The sequence below is a fragment of the Zophobas morio genome, unplaced genomic scaffold, assembly GCF_036711695.1.
Source record: "Zophobas morio isolate AGI-343-1 ecotype UQ-CSIRO unplaced genomic scaffold, CSIRO_AGI_Zmor_V1 ptg000030l, whole genome shotgun sequence".
NCBI lineage: Eukaryota > Metazoa > Arthropoda > Insecta > Coleoptera > Tenebrionidae > Zophobas > Zophobas morio.
Window position 1 is genome coordinate 317422 of NW_026972135.1, and position 16224 is coordinate 333645.

General features: G+C 29.9%; 1 protein-coding gene across 10 annotated transcripts in view; it reads left to right on the top strand.

Moving 5' to 3' along the window:
• Positions 1 to 11974, top strand: part of LOC135138762 (LIM domain and actin-binding protein 1) — a 74566-nt gene extending 62592 nt beyond the window's left edge. For 8 of the 10 annotated variants that reach the window (XM_064068766.1, XM_064068765.1, XM_064068767.1 and 5 more), the window contains 9 exons: positions 4537 to 4819; positions 4868 to 5060; positions 5126 to 5238; positions 5311 to 5493; positions 5651 to 5813; positions 10186 to 10477; positions 10538 to 10619; positions 11269 to 11399; positions 11616 to 11974. In XM_064068766.1, the coding sequence (XP_063924836.1) occupies positions 4537 to 4819; positions 4868 to 5060; positions 5126 to 5238; positions 5311 to 5493; positions 5651 to 5813; positions 10186 to 10477; positions 10538 to 10619; positions 11269 to 11399; positions 11616 to 11754 (1579 nt within the window). In that variant the 3' untranslated portion in view covers positions 11755 to 11974. Of the gene's footprint in view, positions 1 to 4536; positions 4820 to 4867; positions 5061 to 5125; positions 5239 to 5310; positions 5494 to 5650; positions 5814 to 10185; positions 10478 to 10537; positions 10620 to 10771; positions 11184 to 11268; positions 11400 to 11615 lie in introns of those variants that run through there. The other 2 variants (XM_064068773.1, XM_064068770.1) reach the window with 2 other exon arrangements.
• Positions 11975 to 16224: the final 4250 nt, after the last annotated feature.

The following is a 16224-nucleotide window of genomic DNA, read 5'->3' on the forward strand; positions in this document are numbered from 1 at the left end:
CGAAATTCGAAAAATTGAAGAATTGAAATATTGCAAAAAGCTAAAACTGAAATGTTGAAAAGTTGAAAAATCCAAAAAAATGGAAGAATAAAAAAAAATTGAAAATGAAACATCGAGAAACAAAAGATCTAAAGATCGAGAAATCGAAAAATAGAGAAGCCGAAAAATTGGGAAATCGAAACATCAAAAACTGAAATCTAACATTTAAAATTCAGAAAATTGAATAATTTCAATTTTAAAAAACTGAAGAATTGAAAAATTGACAAATCGAAACTTCAAAAGATCGAATAAATTAAAAAATTAAAATTTAAGAATTGAAAAATCGAAGAAGCAAAAAATCGAAATGTTGAAAAACCTAAAAATATTGAAGAATTAAAATATATATTAAAAAATCTCAAAACTGAAATATTAAAAAATTCAAAAACTAAGAAACATTGAAAATCTAAAATTTAAAAAACAAAAAATCGAAAAATTGAACAACCTTACAAAAATTGAAGAATTAAAAATTTAAAATCCCAAAACGGTAACTTCGGTAAGTTGAGAAAAGTCGGAAAGTCGAAAATATAAAAATTGAAAAACTAAAAATTCGAAAATGCGGAAACGAAAAAATCGATTAATTCAAAAATTGGAAAATTGAAATGTCGAGAAATCTAGAAATTGAAAAACGAAACATGCAAACTCGAAAAATAACAAATAGAGTAATTAGAAAATTAAAAATCTCCAACGTGAAAAATCCAAAAACTGCGAATTGAAAAAGTGAAGCAATAAAAATGACAACATTTAAAAATAAAAAAATTGAAGGAACAAAATATCGAGAAACTAGAAGATCAAAATATTGAAAAACCGGGAAATTAAAATATCTAAAAATTGAAAAGTCTTCAAAATTGAAATAAATAAAACAGAAACTGGAAAAATAGCAAACAGAAAAATTGAAAAATTAAAGAATTTGAAACTGCAAACTTGGAATCCTAAAACGGCAAATTGAAAAGGTGACGCAACAAAATTCCATCATTTAAAAATCAAAAAGTTCAAGCAACAAAAAATTGAGAAACTAGAAAATCAAAATACTGGAAAAAACGGAAAACTGAAATGTCCAAAAATCGAAAACTCTTCAAAATTGACAAAATTAAAACTGAAAACTCGAAAAATAGCAAATAGAAAAATTAAAAACCTAGAAAGAGAAAAATCGAAAAATTAAAGAATTTAAAACGAAACTTCAAAAATTAAGAAATCCATGTATGAAAATTTTGCAACATTAAAATAAAACAAATGCAAACTTGGAATCGAAAAACTACAAATTGAAAAAGTAAAGCAACAAAAATGACAACATTTAAAAATCAAAAAATGTAAGCAACAAAAATCGAGAAACTAGAAAATCAAAATATTGAAACAAGAGAAAATTAAAATATCTAAAAATTGAAAACTCTTCAAAATTGGAAAAATCGAAACCGAGGACTCGAAAAATAGCAAATAGAAAAATCGAAAAATTAAAAAATTCAAAACTGGAAACTTGAAAAATTGAGAAATCGAATTATGAAAATTTGCACAATTGAAATAAAGCAAACGCAAACTTGGAATCGAAAAACTACAAATTGGAAAAGTGAAGCAAAAAAATTACAACATATAAAAATAAAAAAATTGAAGCAACAAAAAATCGAGAAACAAGAAATTCAAAATATTGATAAAACATAAAATTGAATTATCTAAAAATTGAAAACATTCCAAGATTGAAAACATTAAAACTGAAAACTTAAATTTAAAAAAACTGAAGAATTGAAAAATTGACAAATCGAAACTTCAAAAAATCGAATAAATTAAAAAATTATAATTTAAAAATTGAAAAATCGAAAAAGCAAAAAATCGAAATGTTGATAAACCTAAAAATATTGAAGAATTAAAATATATATTAAAAAATCTCAAAACTGAGATATTAAAAAATTCAAAAACCTAAGAAACATTGAAAATCTAAAATTTAAAAATCAAAAAATCGAAAAATTGAACAACCTCACTAAAATTGAAGAATTAAAAATTTTAAATCCCAAAACGGTAACTTCGGTAAGTTGAGAAAAGTCGGAAAGTCGAAAATATAAAAATTGAAAAACTAAAAATTCGAAAATGCGGAAACGAAAAAATCGATTAATTCAAAAATTGGAAAATTGAAATGTCGAAAAATCTAGAAATTGAAAAACGAAACTTGCAAACTCGAAAAATTGAAAAATCCAAAATTTAAATATTGGTAAATTGCAAAATCCAAAATTTAAATATTGGAAAATCGAAAAATCGAAAAAATAAAAAATCGACAAATCGAAAAAGTCCAAACATTGAAGAATTGAAATATTGAAAAAGCCTAAAACTGAAATATCGAAAAATTGAAACATCGAACCATTGACATTTTGAAACATCGAGAAACAAAATATCACTTAAAGATCGGGAAATTGAAAAGTCGAGAAGTCGACAAATTGGGAAATTGAAATATGTAGTCCAAAATCAAAAATTTTAAAAATTGGAAAATGACGAACCAAGAAGACGAAAAATTGAGACATCGAAACATCAGAAAACTGAAATCTAAAATTTATTTTCGGAAAATTGAAAAATTGAAATATCAAAGAACTAAAAAATCGAAAAATCTAAAATTTTAAAAATTGAAAAATAAAAATTTTGAAAAACTAGTATAAACATTGGCAAGTTGAAAAATTGAGTAGTTGGAAACTTGAAAATATAAAAAATCGAAAAATTGAAAAATAGGAACATCGAAAAACTGGAAAATCGAAAAGTCTAGAAATTGAAAAATCCAAAATTTAAATACTTATTGGAAAATTGAAAAATCGAAAAGGTAAAAATTAGGAGAAATCGAATAATCGAACAGTCGAAAAATTGAAGAATTGAAATATTGCAAAAAGCTAAAACTGAAATGTTGAAAAGTTGAAAAATCCAAAAAAATGGAAGAATAAAAAAATTGAAAATTGAAACATCGAGAAACAAAAGATCTAAAGTTCGAGAAATCAAAAAATAGAGAAGCCGAAAAATTGGGAAATCGAAACATCAAAAACTGAAATCTAAAAATTAAAAATTCGGAAAATTGAAAAAAAGAAATATCCAAAAACTGAAAAATCCAAAGTTTTAAAAAATTTGAAAAACTGAAAAATCGAAAAATGGAAAAGGCAAAAATTCGAAATGTTGAGAAATCGAAATATGATTTGAAAAATCTCAAAACTGGAACATAAAAAAATTGAAAAAGAAAAAAATCGAGAAATCGAAAAATTGAACAAACGAAAAGAAATTGAAAAATTAAAAATCCCAAAACTGAACATTGGTAAATTGAGAAATCGAAAAGCCGAAAAGTCGGAAAATCTAGAATTCAAAAAACGAAATATTGGAAATGAAAAACAAACATCGAGAAGTCGAATTTGGAAATCGAAATGTCTCAAAATCTAGATCTAAAATTTCAAAATTCGAAAAATAGAAAAAAAGAAATGTCGGAGAACTGAAAAATTGAGGAATTAGAAATTTTATCTAAGATTTAAAAATTGAAAAATCGAAAAATATTGAAAACCTTAAAACTGAAGTATCGAAAAAGTGAAAAATCCCAAAACCGAAACATCGGTGATAATTTGAAGAATTGAAAAACTGATAAATCTAAAAATCAAGTAAAAGAAGTCCACAAATCGAAAAGTTGAAAAACCAAAAAATCCTTTATTTAAGAAATTGAGAAATCGAAATAAACATCAAAAATTGAAAAATCAAAAAAATTAAACATCGGAAAGTTGAAAAATCGTGAAATCGTAAAGCCGAAACATTGAGCAATCGAAAAATTGTTATACAGGGTGGGTTAGCTAAAAGGAGACACCTCGAATAACTTTTTTATTTATAAATCTGTTAATGGAATTTAGGTTATAAAGAAAGTCGAATGAGTTCTATGTATGAATGCAATGAACATGAAATAATTTATAGAAAGCAAAATAAAAAAAAAATCACACAAAGAATTGATTTATTTGAATTTTTATTTTACAATAAAATTGGGAAAAAGTGCTCTGCACAATACAATTTTGATTTTTTTTCTAACCCATGTGGAGAAGTACCCGATTTTATAAAACTGAACTTTGGATTATTTTAAACACAATAAAGAATATTTTCGTCAAATTTTGACTTAAATAATTATTAATTTATTAAAGATTATGAGAATCTAATCATCATTAATAATTATCGAAATTATTTTCTTTTTTTACGCAATATCGAAACTTTACTTATGTCGCCACTGATTTTTTGACATAAAACTGAAATTAGCTAAGGTAAGAACTGACAACAAGACCAATATTAAAAAAAAAAAACATCATACGATAGACCTGTCCCTAACCTAATCAAAAAACTCTAGGCCTACTGCGCGTTTAAAACAATCGTGAACGCCATATAACTATTGTTTGACTTGACAATTCCCTATTGAAAAAAGAGTACAGGATTGCATTCAATAAAAATCGAAAGTGTCAACTGTCATTACTCAAACCCGTTATTTGGTTGTTTTTTTTAACCTCCGGGTAGGTTCCAGGCGAAAGGCATGGACATAGGCGTCGCGGACGACTCTTTGAACGGCATCCCGATCGAGGAGACTTCCTCGGAGGAGGAAGAAGAGGAGGACGGTCTCGAAGGCGAGGACGCCGACTTGATTCGAGCCAAGAGGGTGCAGAAGGAGAAACCCTTCCATTTCACGGGGATGTCGGACGTGAAGAGTCGGTGGGAGCAAGGCGAGCAGTTGTCGACCAGAGATGAGCGGCGGGAGGAGAGGAAGCAGGAGATCCAATCTATACGAAACCGGCTTTTCATGGTACGCGCTTTTTGTTTTAGTCCCAGCACTTTTCATTCCTCTTTCCAGGGTAAACAAGGGAAGATGAAAGAGGCTTATCAACAGGCTGTGATGGAATCCGAATCGTGCGTCAATTTGAGGAAAGAACCGATCGAAGTGTGCGACACGAAATCCTTGAAGGAACGATTCGAAAAAGGAGAGTTAGTCCAAGAGAAGAACGCCCGCGAGAAAGACGGCGAAGAAACGGAAGTCTTCGAAAGCGGTGAGTTCACACCCCGCTTAACATGTTGATGTGTGCCCCCCTGACGAACCCGTTCCATCTTCCAGAGATCAGCAAAAAGTCGCGCTCCCTCTTCCTCGAACTCGACGCCAACGCCTCGAAACCGCCGCAACTCACCCCCATCTCGACGCCGAAGATCGACGTGAAGAAGGCCCGCGACGTAAGTACCCACCCCCCTTCCCCCACATACCCCCTTCACAGATCGACCCCCCATAATCTCGCGTCTTTGAAGAGCTACATTCAGAAACAAGCCACCGAAGACACCGTCAAGTCGTCGAAGACGAACGTCGTCGACGACGTACAGATACGTACCTCAGATATCCAGCAGCGTTTCAAATTTTTCGAAACGTACAAAGAGCCCGAAAAGGAGAAGAGGGCGTTCCGGATAACGCCGCCCCGGGAGGGACAAGTCAAGGTTAAGCGATAGCGAGTGGCTTTGAGATGCGTTCTAATCGACTAATGTCGCTGTGAAGGAATGACGAGCTAATTAATAACTATTAACTAGAGATAGAGTGCGATTGTTGTGTTGTGGGGCTGTGGAGAGGTGGCGAGTTTAAAGGGGTTTCTTGTAGGCGCCCACGCCGGACAGGGACGTGTACAGGGACCCGGAGATCGTGAGGGCCGAGGAGTTGGTCGAGGATTCGGTAATCGCCAAGGAGACGCACACAGCCACGAAGATGCTCAACAAGTTCAGGCAGATGGAGGAGAACTTGTCGAGGGAGCCCCAGCCGACAGGTAACTCTCTCGTTTGGCTTATCCGTCTTCCTTTTGGGTTTAACCTTAAGGTTCCTCCATGCAGTCATTAAAATATGTAAAAATAACTTTAAGAATATGGGATAAATAGAAGTAAAATTTTTACACAGTGTTCTCAAATTTTATACATATAAATATTATTAGTCGTATGTATAGTTAATTCACTTGACTTGTATCTAGTAAAACTTTTCAAATCCATTAATAAGTCAAGTGAGTTTACTATAGATGGTAAACAAAACTTTAATCATTTCCACCAACAACGTGATGACGTCATCTCATTAATGGGATTTAAATTATATGAAATAACATAGTCCTACAGGTGTAGTTTATGAATCCACGTTGAGTTTTTACCCAAAATAAAAATATATTTCTTTATCTATCGAAAATGTGCAAAATATGATGAGTTTGTTTATACACTTGTGATTTATGATTGCATTCATATTTTTTAGAATTGCTTATACAGGAGTAAATTGGGAAAACAATAATACTATTATTATTACCTTGCACCTGACCAAGTTCATATACACACGTCCCAGTATAATGTTGATGACGTCATCACAAAATTTTGTAAAGGAAAAACTCATTTGAAGTATACCCACACCATGTTTCTTTACATTTACTTATTATTATTATTTCAATTTCAAATTTAATTTTTCAAGTTTTTCATTTTTCACTTTCATTATTCTATAATTTTTCGTTTTTAAAGGTATTCGATTTTTGCTTTGAAATTCCAATAATCCGAATTTCTTTATTTTGGATTTTCTAATTTATTGATTTTTAATGTTTCAAAATTTTGTTTTCCAATTTTCCGAATTTTTTATTTTTCAATTTCATAATTTTGCAATTTTTCTATTTGAACATTATACGATTTTTCTGTTTTGTAGATTTCTCAATTGTCAGTTATTAATGAATCAGTTTTTCAATTGTTCGATTTTTCAATTTAATAATTTTGCAATTTTTCAAAATTCCAAGTTAAATTTGTCAAGCTTTTGATTTTTCAGTTGACTTATTTTACAATTTTTCCTTTATAAAAGTATCTGATTTTTAATTGTACGAATTTCTTTGTTTCGATTTTAGAATTCTTTGAATTTTAATATCTATTTCAAAATTTCGATTTCCAATTGTCCGAGTTTTGATTTTTCAATATATAATTTTGCAATTTTTCGATTTAATTATACGATTTCAGTTTGAATTTTACAAGTTTTTAATTTTTTAGTTTTGTATTTTAACAATTTTTATTTGTCCAGTTTTTGATTGTCATTTTTTCAATTTTCAAATTTTCTTCGGTTTTAGAATTTTTTTCAATTTTTCGATTTTTTATTTTACGATTTTTCAATTTTCAGTTAATTAATTTTGCAATTTTTCATTTTTTCTATTTCATAAATTTTGCGAGTTTATACTTCATCGATTTTTCAGTTTTGTAATTTTGCAATTTTTCTATTTTTCTATCTTTAATTGTTCAAAATTTCAATTGTAACTTTTCGAATTTTTGATTTTTCGATTTTAAAGGTGTCCGAATTTCAATTGTCTGAATTTCATTGTTTCGATTTCCTAATTTTTTGCTTTTTAATATTCAAAATTTCGATTTCCAATTGTCCAAGTTTTTGATTTTTCAGTTGCATAATTTTCTGTTTTACAATTGTCTGATTTTTCAGTTATATATTTTTACTAATTTTAATTGCCCAGTTTTAAATGAGTCATTTTTTCAATTTTCGAATTTTCATGTTTTTGGTTTTAGAATTTTTCAATTTTTCAATTTTTCATTTTTCGATTTTTCAATTTTCAGTTCAATAATTTTGCGATATTATCATTATTATTATTTCAATTTTGTAATTTTACAATTTTTCTAAATCTTTGATTTTTAATATTTCAAAATTTCTATTTCCAATTGTCCGAGTTTTGGTTTTTCAATTTCATAATTTTTCAATTTTTCAATATTGTAATTTTTTTTAATGAAAAGGTCTTAAGATTTCAAATTGAAAAATCGGAAAATTGGAAAAACGAAAAATTGAAAGATCTAGAACCTCAAAAGTCGAAAAAACGAAAATATCTAGGCATTAAAAAATCAAACAAGCGTAAATCGAAAAATTAAAAAAATTGAATTCAAAAAGAAATATTACAAACATTGTAAAAACGAAAAATTGGAAGATCTAGAAATTGAAAAATCGAAAAATTTAACAACAGAAAAGCTTGATTAAAGAAACGAAAGATTTGAAAAATAGAGAAACAATTGAAACCTCAAACATTTAAGATTGATACTAAATAGATTGAGGAAACAAAAATTGAAAAATCGAGAAGCTCAAAAATCGGATAATTCAGGAGGAAAAATAAGATAACTAGAAACTGAAAAATTGAAGATTTCAAAATGGAGAAAAAAAAAATTAAAAAAACGAAAATATCTAAGATTTCAAAAGATCGAAAAACTGTAAAATTGAATAATTAAAGGCGCAAAAGGAAAAATTGAAAATCGAAAAATTGAAAGATCTAGAAACTGAAAAATCGAAAAATTTTACTTTTACAGTTGTCTGATTTTTTTCACTTTTAAAATTATACGATTTTTCAGTTTGAATTTTGCAAATTTTTTATTTTTCGATTTTTCTGTTTTCAGTTCAATAAAAATTTTATGAAACGGTAAAAGTGGAAAATTGCATCCATTGTTCCCGTTTCATAAATTTTCGAGTTTAGTTATTCGATTTTTCAATTCTGTAAATTTTGCAATTGTTCTATTTTTATATTTTTCGATTTAATTATTTTAGATTTTTCGTTTTTAAAGGTATCCGATTTTTCAATTTTTCGATTTCAACTTTTTTGATTTTTCAATTTTACATTTTTACGATTTTTGGATGTCTCAGTTATTCGGTTGTTATTAATGAGGTTCTCAATTTTCAACTTTATAATTCATCATTTTAAAAATTTATCATTTTTTCAATTACATATTTAATTTTTGATTTTTCAATTATTCGAATTTCGTTGTTTTGATTTTCCAATTTTTCTGGTTTTATTTTTCAAAATTTTGATTTTCAGTTTTTTATTTTTGCAATTTTTCAGGTTTACAATTTATTAATTTTTCGATTTTATTATTATCCAAATTTCCGATTTCGCATTTGTCCGGTTTTTAATTAATCAATTTTTCAATTTTTAATTTTATAATTCTTTCTTTTTAAAATTTGTCGTTTTTTCAGTTATCCGAATTTCATTGTTCTGATTTTCCAATTACTTATTTGATTTTTAATTTTTCAAAATTTCGAATTCCAAATTTTCGATTTTTTATTTTTCAATTCGACATTTCAGTTATGGAATTTATCCATCTCAAAATTTTTAAATTAACCAAGTTTCCAAATATCTCGATTTTTAACTTCTCGGTCGTAGACAATCGCAAAAAAATTAAAGGGCGTTAAAGCTCATTTATACTCTATAATTTTGTTTCTTACACTGTTACTGGTCAAAATTTCATATTAAACAACGTTGGGTATATATAATAAATGATGCAACGTTATTTAAACTGCAAAATATCAACATAAAATTTGTGTTAAAATCTTACTGTACTACAAGTTGCATACTTCTTGAAATAGAAATTTTTTTTCTTGATGTGTGGTAGACAGAGACTTTAATACATAGACTGGCTGTGTCAGGAAAAACGTGAAGTTTTTCGACCGCCATATTGCTTATAACCGTAAGTGCGCGAAATTTGAATTTTCAGGTCAGAAAATGCAATTTAAAATGTTAAATAAAAAAGACAACAAATTGTAATTATTTATTTAGCATAATAATATCTATATGTATATGTAAATTCCTTTAATGTCCTTGAAACAAAATTAATTTCGTGAATTTTCGTCTTAAAGAGATAGCTTTTTCGCGCTCAGTACTTCAGCGGCACTCATAACCTATTCCGAGAGTCAAATAATTTCTCAAAATTAATTTAAGCAATAAATTAAAATGAGAATTATTTACGTCCAACTAATCCATACTAAACAAATGTTCATTATGTAGAAAAAAAATGTATGGTTCTACTTTGCAAAGTTAAGGCAAACATTTTAGTTAACAAATCATTTTTAATGGCCATATTTACAAACAATCTTGTAAGTTCCGACACACAACCACTTTTATTTCGAGGTCTAGAAACGTTCTGTGCTAGAAACTGCTGCTGCTAACCACCACAACCTCGCTTGATTTGACATAAAAGTTATAGCAATGGCGTCCATACTACCATGCGCCGTGGCTTCACCAAAATGCATTAGAAATGTTACTAACAGCCAGTCTATGTATTTAAAGTCTCTGGTGGTAGAGCCTTAAACTTTCACAACTCCATCTGTTCGCTAAACGGCTGAAACATTGACAAACTCGTTTAATCCAGGCCCGAAACCCCTGAAGAGATTCACGCCTCCGCCCGAACCGACCCGACCCGAGTCGAGCAGCGAAGGCGAGAGCGGATCCGAAGAGGAATCGGAGGAAGAGGACGAACCCGACCAGGGCCAGATCGCCGACGCCGACTTACTCGAGGCACAGAAAGCGGCCAGAGCCAAACAATTGCGTGCCAAATTCGAGCGTTGGGAAGCCAACGAGATCAAGAGGGAACAAAACAGCAGCGCCGTCAACATAATCGAAGAAATCGGCGAGGAACAATCGCAAATCGAATCGACCAAATCGTAAGTCCGATTTCGTAAAGGTCGCGGTTTTGGTTGCGAATGAGCGAGGATTTCTTGCAGGTTGAGGGCCCGCTTCGAATCGATGAGAGAAAACAGTTCGGAAACGAATAGGCAACCTAGGGTAAAAGTGAACAGATTTGTGGTAAGTGGATAGTTGTTATTTTTTGGATTTTGCTGTCGAATTGTCTTTTTTCTAACACGAATTGATGTCTTGCGTTTTGTTTGCACTAATACGCATAAACGTGCATGGGTTTTGTGTTTCTGTGTCCATTGATACGTTTTCGTTGTTTCCAGTGAGCGATCGTCGATCGACTTTCTTATCGATAAGTTTCTACTGGCTTTTGTCTAACTTTTTAAGTAACATAGCATAGGTATTTAGATACTGAAAGAACAAGCGAAAGAGAGATCTTCATGTCCAAATCAATGTTGTACTTTTCCTAAATCTTTTTATTGAACTTTTGATATTACGACGTTTGTTTTTTAATTTCTGTAAATTTTATAAAAACTGTTATTTGATGTTTGCGATCACACTGTTTGTTGCTGCTGAATTTTCTATATTATTTGTATAAAATAGACATTGAATTCTTCCATTTATACGTTCTCGCTCGATTTAATGTCTGTTTTATTCTCTTTTACAAGTACGAATTATATAATTGTGCCAATTATCATGTTATTTTCTGAGTGAAATAAATAAACTTACATGTGACCAGTGTCTTACTCGAACCTAGAAAAAAGACAATTCATTTTTATTTTGTTTTTTTTTTTCGTTTAATTTTATTTTTTCCACGAAGGAACTACCGAACGTAACAGAAACCTGCGAAAGCTGTAACGCCAGGGTATACCCTTTAGAAAAAATATCAGTACATAATCACATCTACCACAAAAATTGTTTCAAATGCATGGAGTGCAATTGCGTGTTGAGGTAAGTCGATCGGAGCGTCACCTGGACGCAGATCCTATAAGTTGAACCGTTTCAAAGTCGTTGCGTTGGTATCGCTGATTCGAGCGCAAAATGGTGGAGGTGCAAACTGTCGCTTCGTGGGGAAAATGCAACGTGCGGCAAAAGCGCGATTTACACTAGATGGCGCTTTTGTCGCACGCCGTTTAAAAAAAATATGACTTTGTCTTGCTTTCACAGGATGGACTCATATTCGTACAACCAAGGTTTGCTATACTGCATGCCTCATTTTAAGCGCCTTTTTATTTCCAAAGGTAATTACGACACGGGCTTCGGCCTCGGTCAGCACAAGGAGAAGTGGAACGCTACCATGGCTTAAATGTATCTTTGTGATAAAATAAAACGAGAAAAAAACGCCTTTATTGCCTTCTATTGATAGTACTTGTAGCAATAATTACCGTACTTAAAATCATGTATCGAGCTTGTCATATTCTTAGATTTTTTTTTTTATATATTATTTTTATGTATTTTTTAAGCTAGGACCTACTCTATTACCAACTGTGTGATTTTTTAATCGAGAATAAATTTTATTATTTGAACGTATTGTTTCGTTGCAATGGGTCAATGCCGCTTACTTGATAATTGAATAATCGGGAGTTACTATTTTATAGCTGCGTTGTTCATAACTTTGAACCCACCGCTAAAATGTAAGTAAGTACAGGTAGGTACACTGATCTAGTCTCCCTGGTGCTAAGTTATTCTAACCAATATGATCAGACTTGTTCAAGAACCAATCAGTCATACTTGGACGAAGAACATAACATTTTAAATGGTTTTGTGCTCTGATGAGAAAAAATCCACTTGTACTTAGGACGTCAGATCCGAGAATTGTTACGTAAATCTAATTAAGCGGACTCGCTAGAGGATGTATAACATTTTTTTGGTTTTTTGTATGAAAAAATGATATTAATATAGATGTATCATACATCAAACTGCAGCTTTTTTCATATTCTAGAGCGCAGAGACCAGTTCAAACAACTAAAAAAATATGGCTGAGAAATATCGTAAAAAAAGCACCATTGTATGTTTTCTTTTCAAGTTTTTTGAGTCATAACCATCATAGAATCGATTGAAAATTCGCACATGGATAAAACATCACTTTTTACAGGGCGCGGAGTCATTAAATGTTTGTTAGTGGTACAATTTGTTTAAATAATAATTTGTTTATTAAAATCAAAATATGCCACAAATTAATGTATTAGCGCCACTAAAATTTACGGAAGCGACTTTCCAGGTAAAACCCTTATCGCCTGCTTTACCATATTATTAAAATTAATAAAACTAATAAACATATTTATAATAATAATAAAAAATATATAAAATACAGCTTTTGTTTAACACGTATAAGTAGCTAAGTGTATCTACTACTTATCCCAGAAAGGAGGTGTTTTAAAAAAGCCCTACGCCCAGTAACTTCTCCCTTCATTGTTTACTCGAAAAAAGTGCTCGTATATGTTTTCATTTGCCGAGAGATCATTTTCAAAATATATTTATAATAAAAATACGCAAGTCTTGGTGATGAAAAATGTACTCCTAATAAATTATTAAAGTACATAAAAAAATAGAAACAAATTTTATTTAATTTAAAAAAAAATCTCTCGCAAAGGCAGGTTCCTCTATCTTCTTGAATCAGTTATTTCGGGCAATAATGCGCCAAAGCAAAATCTGCCAAGTTTATCTGCCATCTTTTTACATATATTTCTTTGTCTTTATAAATTTTTTCTATATTATTCCTTTGGGTGTCCATACAACAAAATAAACTTGTGAAATACACGTAACAAGTATTTATTCCTGGACTTGAAAGTAGAAAGCAGTAATCATGATTTTTTTTTTAGTTTCTCTCTGTGTCTGTCAATGTACAAAATTTAATTATTTTTTTTCTAACCGCTTCTTCGGAAGACAAATCTTGCGATTTTGAAGGGCATTTCATTTCGACTAATGCACTTCTATCCTCCAGAACCCTGTCTGGACTAGCAGCCAAGTAAGGAAATTGTTTTGAAATAAAGAAGCCACACCGATCAGTTTTTATATTTTTATTTATTTCAAAACACTTGACAGCTTTTTCCTCACTTTGCTGTCCATAGTATATATGACTATTACCTCTAAATGTACTGTACAACAGAGACTCCACAGTTTTAGCTGTTGTTGTAGTCGGTCTAAGTTTGTAAATACGTCCAAAATTTGAAGCCGTAACCCTAATTTCTCTTTTTTTTGCCCAAATGTGCCTGTTGCCTAGTGTCTATTTCAATTTGGTCTAAATTCAAAGATAATTTTTTCAAAAAAACCTCTTTGGCTGTCACAAATGTTTCTACATCCATGACAGGATTTTCTAGAAAATATTTAAACCATATATTATATACATATTTTTTTTAGGAATACTTTGTCTAAGACGAGCTTGTTTTATAGACGAACAATATTTTTTTGTTATTAAACCAGGACCGTTTTAATCACAATATATTTACTTATCCCCTCTAAAAAATTGATGACGTCACCTCAAAATGTTGCTGAATAAATCCTATCTAAATTGTATAAAATATGATGAGTCTCTTCTTGTGATTTCTCATTCCATTCATGTTTTTTGTATTTGCATATACAGGATGACCCCAAAAATTAATGAATGCGTAAATTTATTTTATTGATTTAATCAGGAACTACAAAACCGAATACTTTGAAATCTAATGTGAAAAAAAAAACATAATAGGCATGCAGTCCTTACGTTTCCGATAGCGAGGAATGTTCTGTATAAACTCTTTAGACCAATTTTTTTGATTTTCCCATTTTTCCATTTCTCAATTTTTCAATGTTTCAGTTTGGGATTTTTTCACTGTTTCGATTCTTTAATTTTCCTTCCATTTTTAGGTTTTTCAATATTTCAGCTTTGGAATTTTGCAATATTTCGTTTCTTCAATTTTTCAAATTTTTGATATTGTGTTTTCTCGGTTTTTAAATTTTTCGATATTTTAATTTTTCAGTTTTTAAAGTTTTAGGTTTTTAGATTTCTCACTATCGCGACTTTTCGATTTTTCAGTTCCATGATTTTTCAATTTGTCGAATTTTTAAATTTTAGATTTTTTTTGTTCAATCCTTGGATTTTTAAAATTTTTGTTTTTTAAATTTTCCTATTTATCAACTTACTGGGATTTCAATGTTTTGATTTTTTGATTGTTCAATTTCTCGATTTTTTGAATTTTTAGTTTTTGATACGATTTTTTTTTTTCAAAAATTTTCAGTTTTTCAATTTATTAACTTTACGATATTTCAGTTTTACGATTTTTAATTTTTTTAATTTTTCAGTTTTCAATTTTTGACGTTTCTAAATTTTTCGATTTTTCAATTTTTCGATTAACTGATTTGTTGATTTTCCCATTTCTCTATTTCTTGATTGTTAAATTTTTCGATTTCTGGATTTTTCAATGTTTCAGTTTTGAATTTTTTCACTTTTTCCATTTTTGAATTTTCCTTCCATTTTTCATTTTTTCAGTATTTCAGTTCTGAGATTTTGCAATGTTTCGATTCTTCAATTTTTCCATTTTTTGATGTTTCGATTTCTCGGCTTTTCAATTTTTCGATAGGTATTTTAATTTTTCAAATTTTAAGTTCTAGATTTTCCGTTAATTTTTTTGTTTTCCTTGATGTTTTGATTTCTCGATTATTCGATTTTTCAAGTTCTCGGTTTAGATTTTTTGGTTTTCCAATTCTTCGATTTTTAAATAGTTTAATTTTTAGATTGTTCAATTTCTCGATTTATAGATTTTTCAATTTTTCGGTTTACCGATTTTTTCATTTAAAATGTTTCAATTTTTCAATTATTAAGTTTTCGATTTTTCAATTTTGGTGTAATTTGAAAACGGTATTAATAATACATTTAGGCGAATAAAGTAATAGACGGGCTTGATAAGCCTTGTTTGCTCTATAGTGTCTAAATTGTGTTTGAATAATATGTCAAAAGAATACGAGAAATGATTATTCTGTGCTGAAGGTATGTTGTGGGCCGCCTGTCATAAATTATTATCATTATCCTTCATTATCGGCTTACAATGTTTTTATGACTCACGTCCGGTATCCCAGCGCGTCAGGTAGATTTAAAGAAGAATTGCTGGTTGCGTTTAAGGCAACAAATGGCGCCCAATTCAAACTTGTGTCTCGTCTAGCGTGTAAATGTAAATTATTAACGAATGGCTTATTCTTTTATTTTGACCACCTTTTCTCCCTAACTCCTCTTTTTGTCATTTTTCATGCCAGATCAGAATTCAAAGGGATTCTGCTGAGGATTACTTAGCACCACTAATCATTAATCAACAATGAAACATTACTTTGTACTGCCTTGAAGTTTTCAAATATTTGTGTGATGATTTACTACTTGACTCATTCGTCATTGTGAATGTAAAGTATGGCGTATAAGCTGTTATAGGATGCGTAAATTCTTACAGATTTTACTAACATTTCTATATAAATTTCGGTTTGGACGTTCAATCTTTAATGGGCCATAATTTTATCACACCATCCGACTACATAAATTTTGGTGTCCATTCATCCCGTAAATTTCACCAGAAACACGAGATTTTACAACTTTTGCGTGATTTAAAGACTAATAAATCCGATTCGAAGAATTATTTATTGGTATGACTGTCGAAAAAACGACCTTTCATTCGTTTCTGCAAAAAAAAAAAAACATCGTTTTCACATGACACATGAGTATGCAACAAGTAAAACATTCTCACAAGATCAAAGTCACAAGTATGTATCTGTAAAAGCCCATAAAAAATCAGCATAGACGAGAAGTGAGATC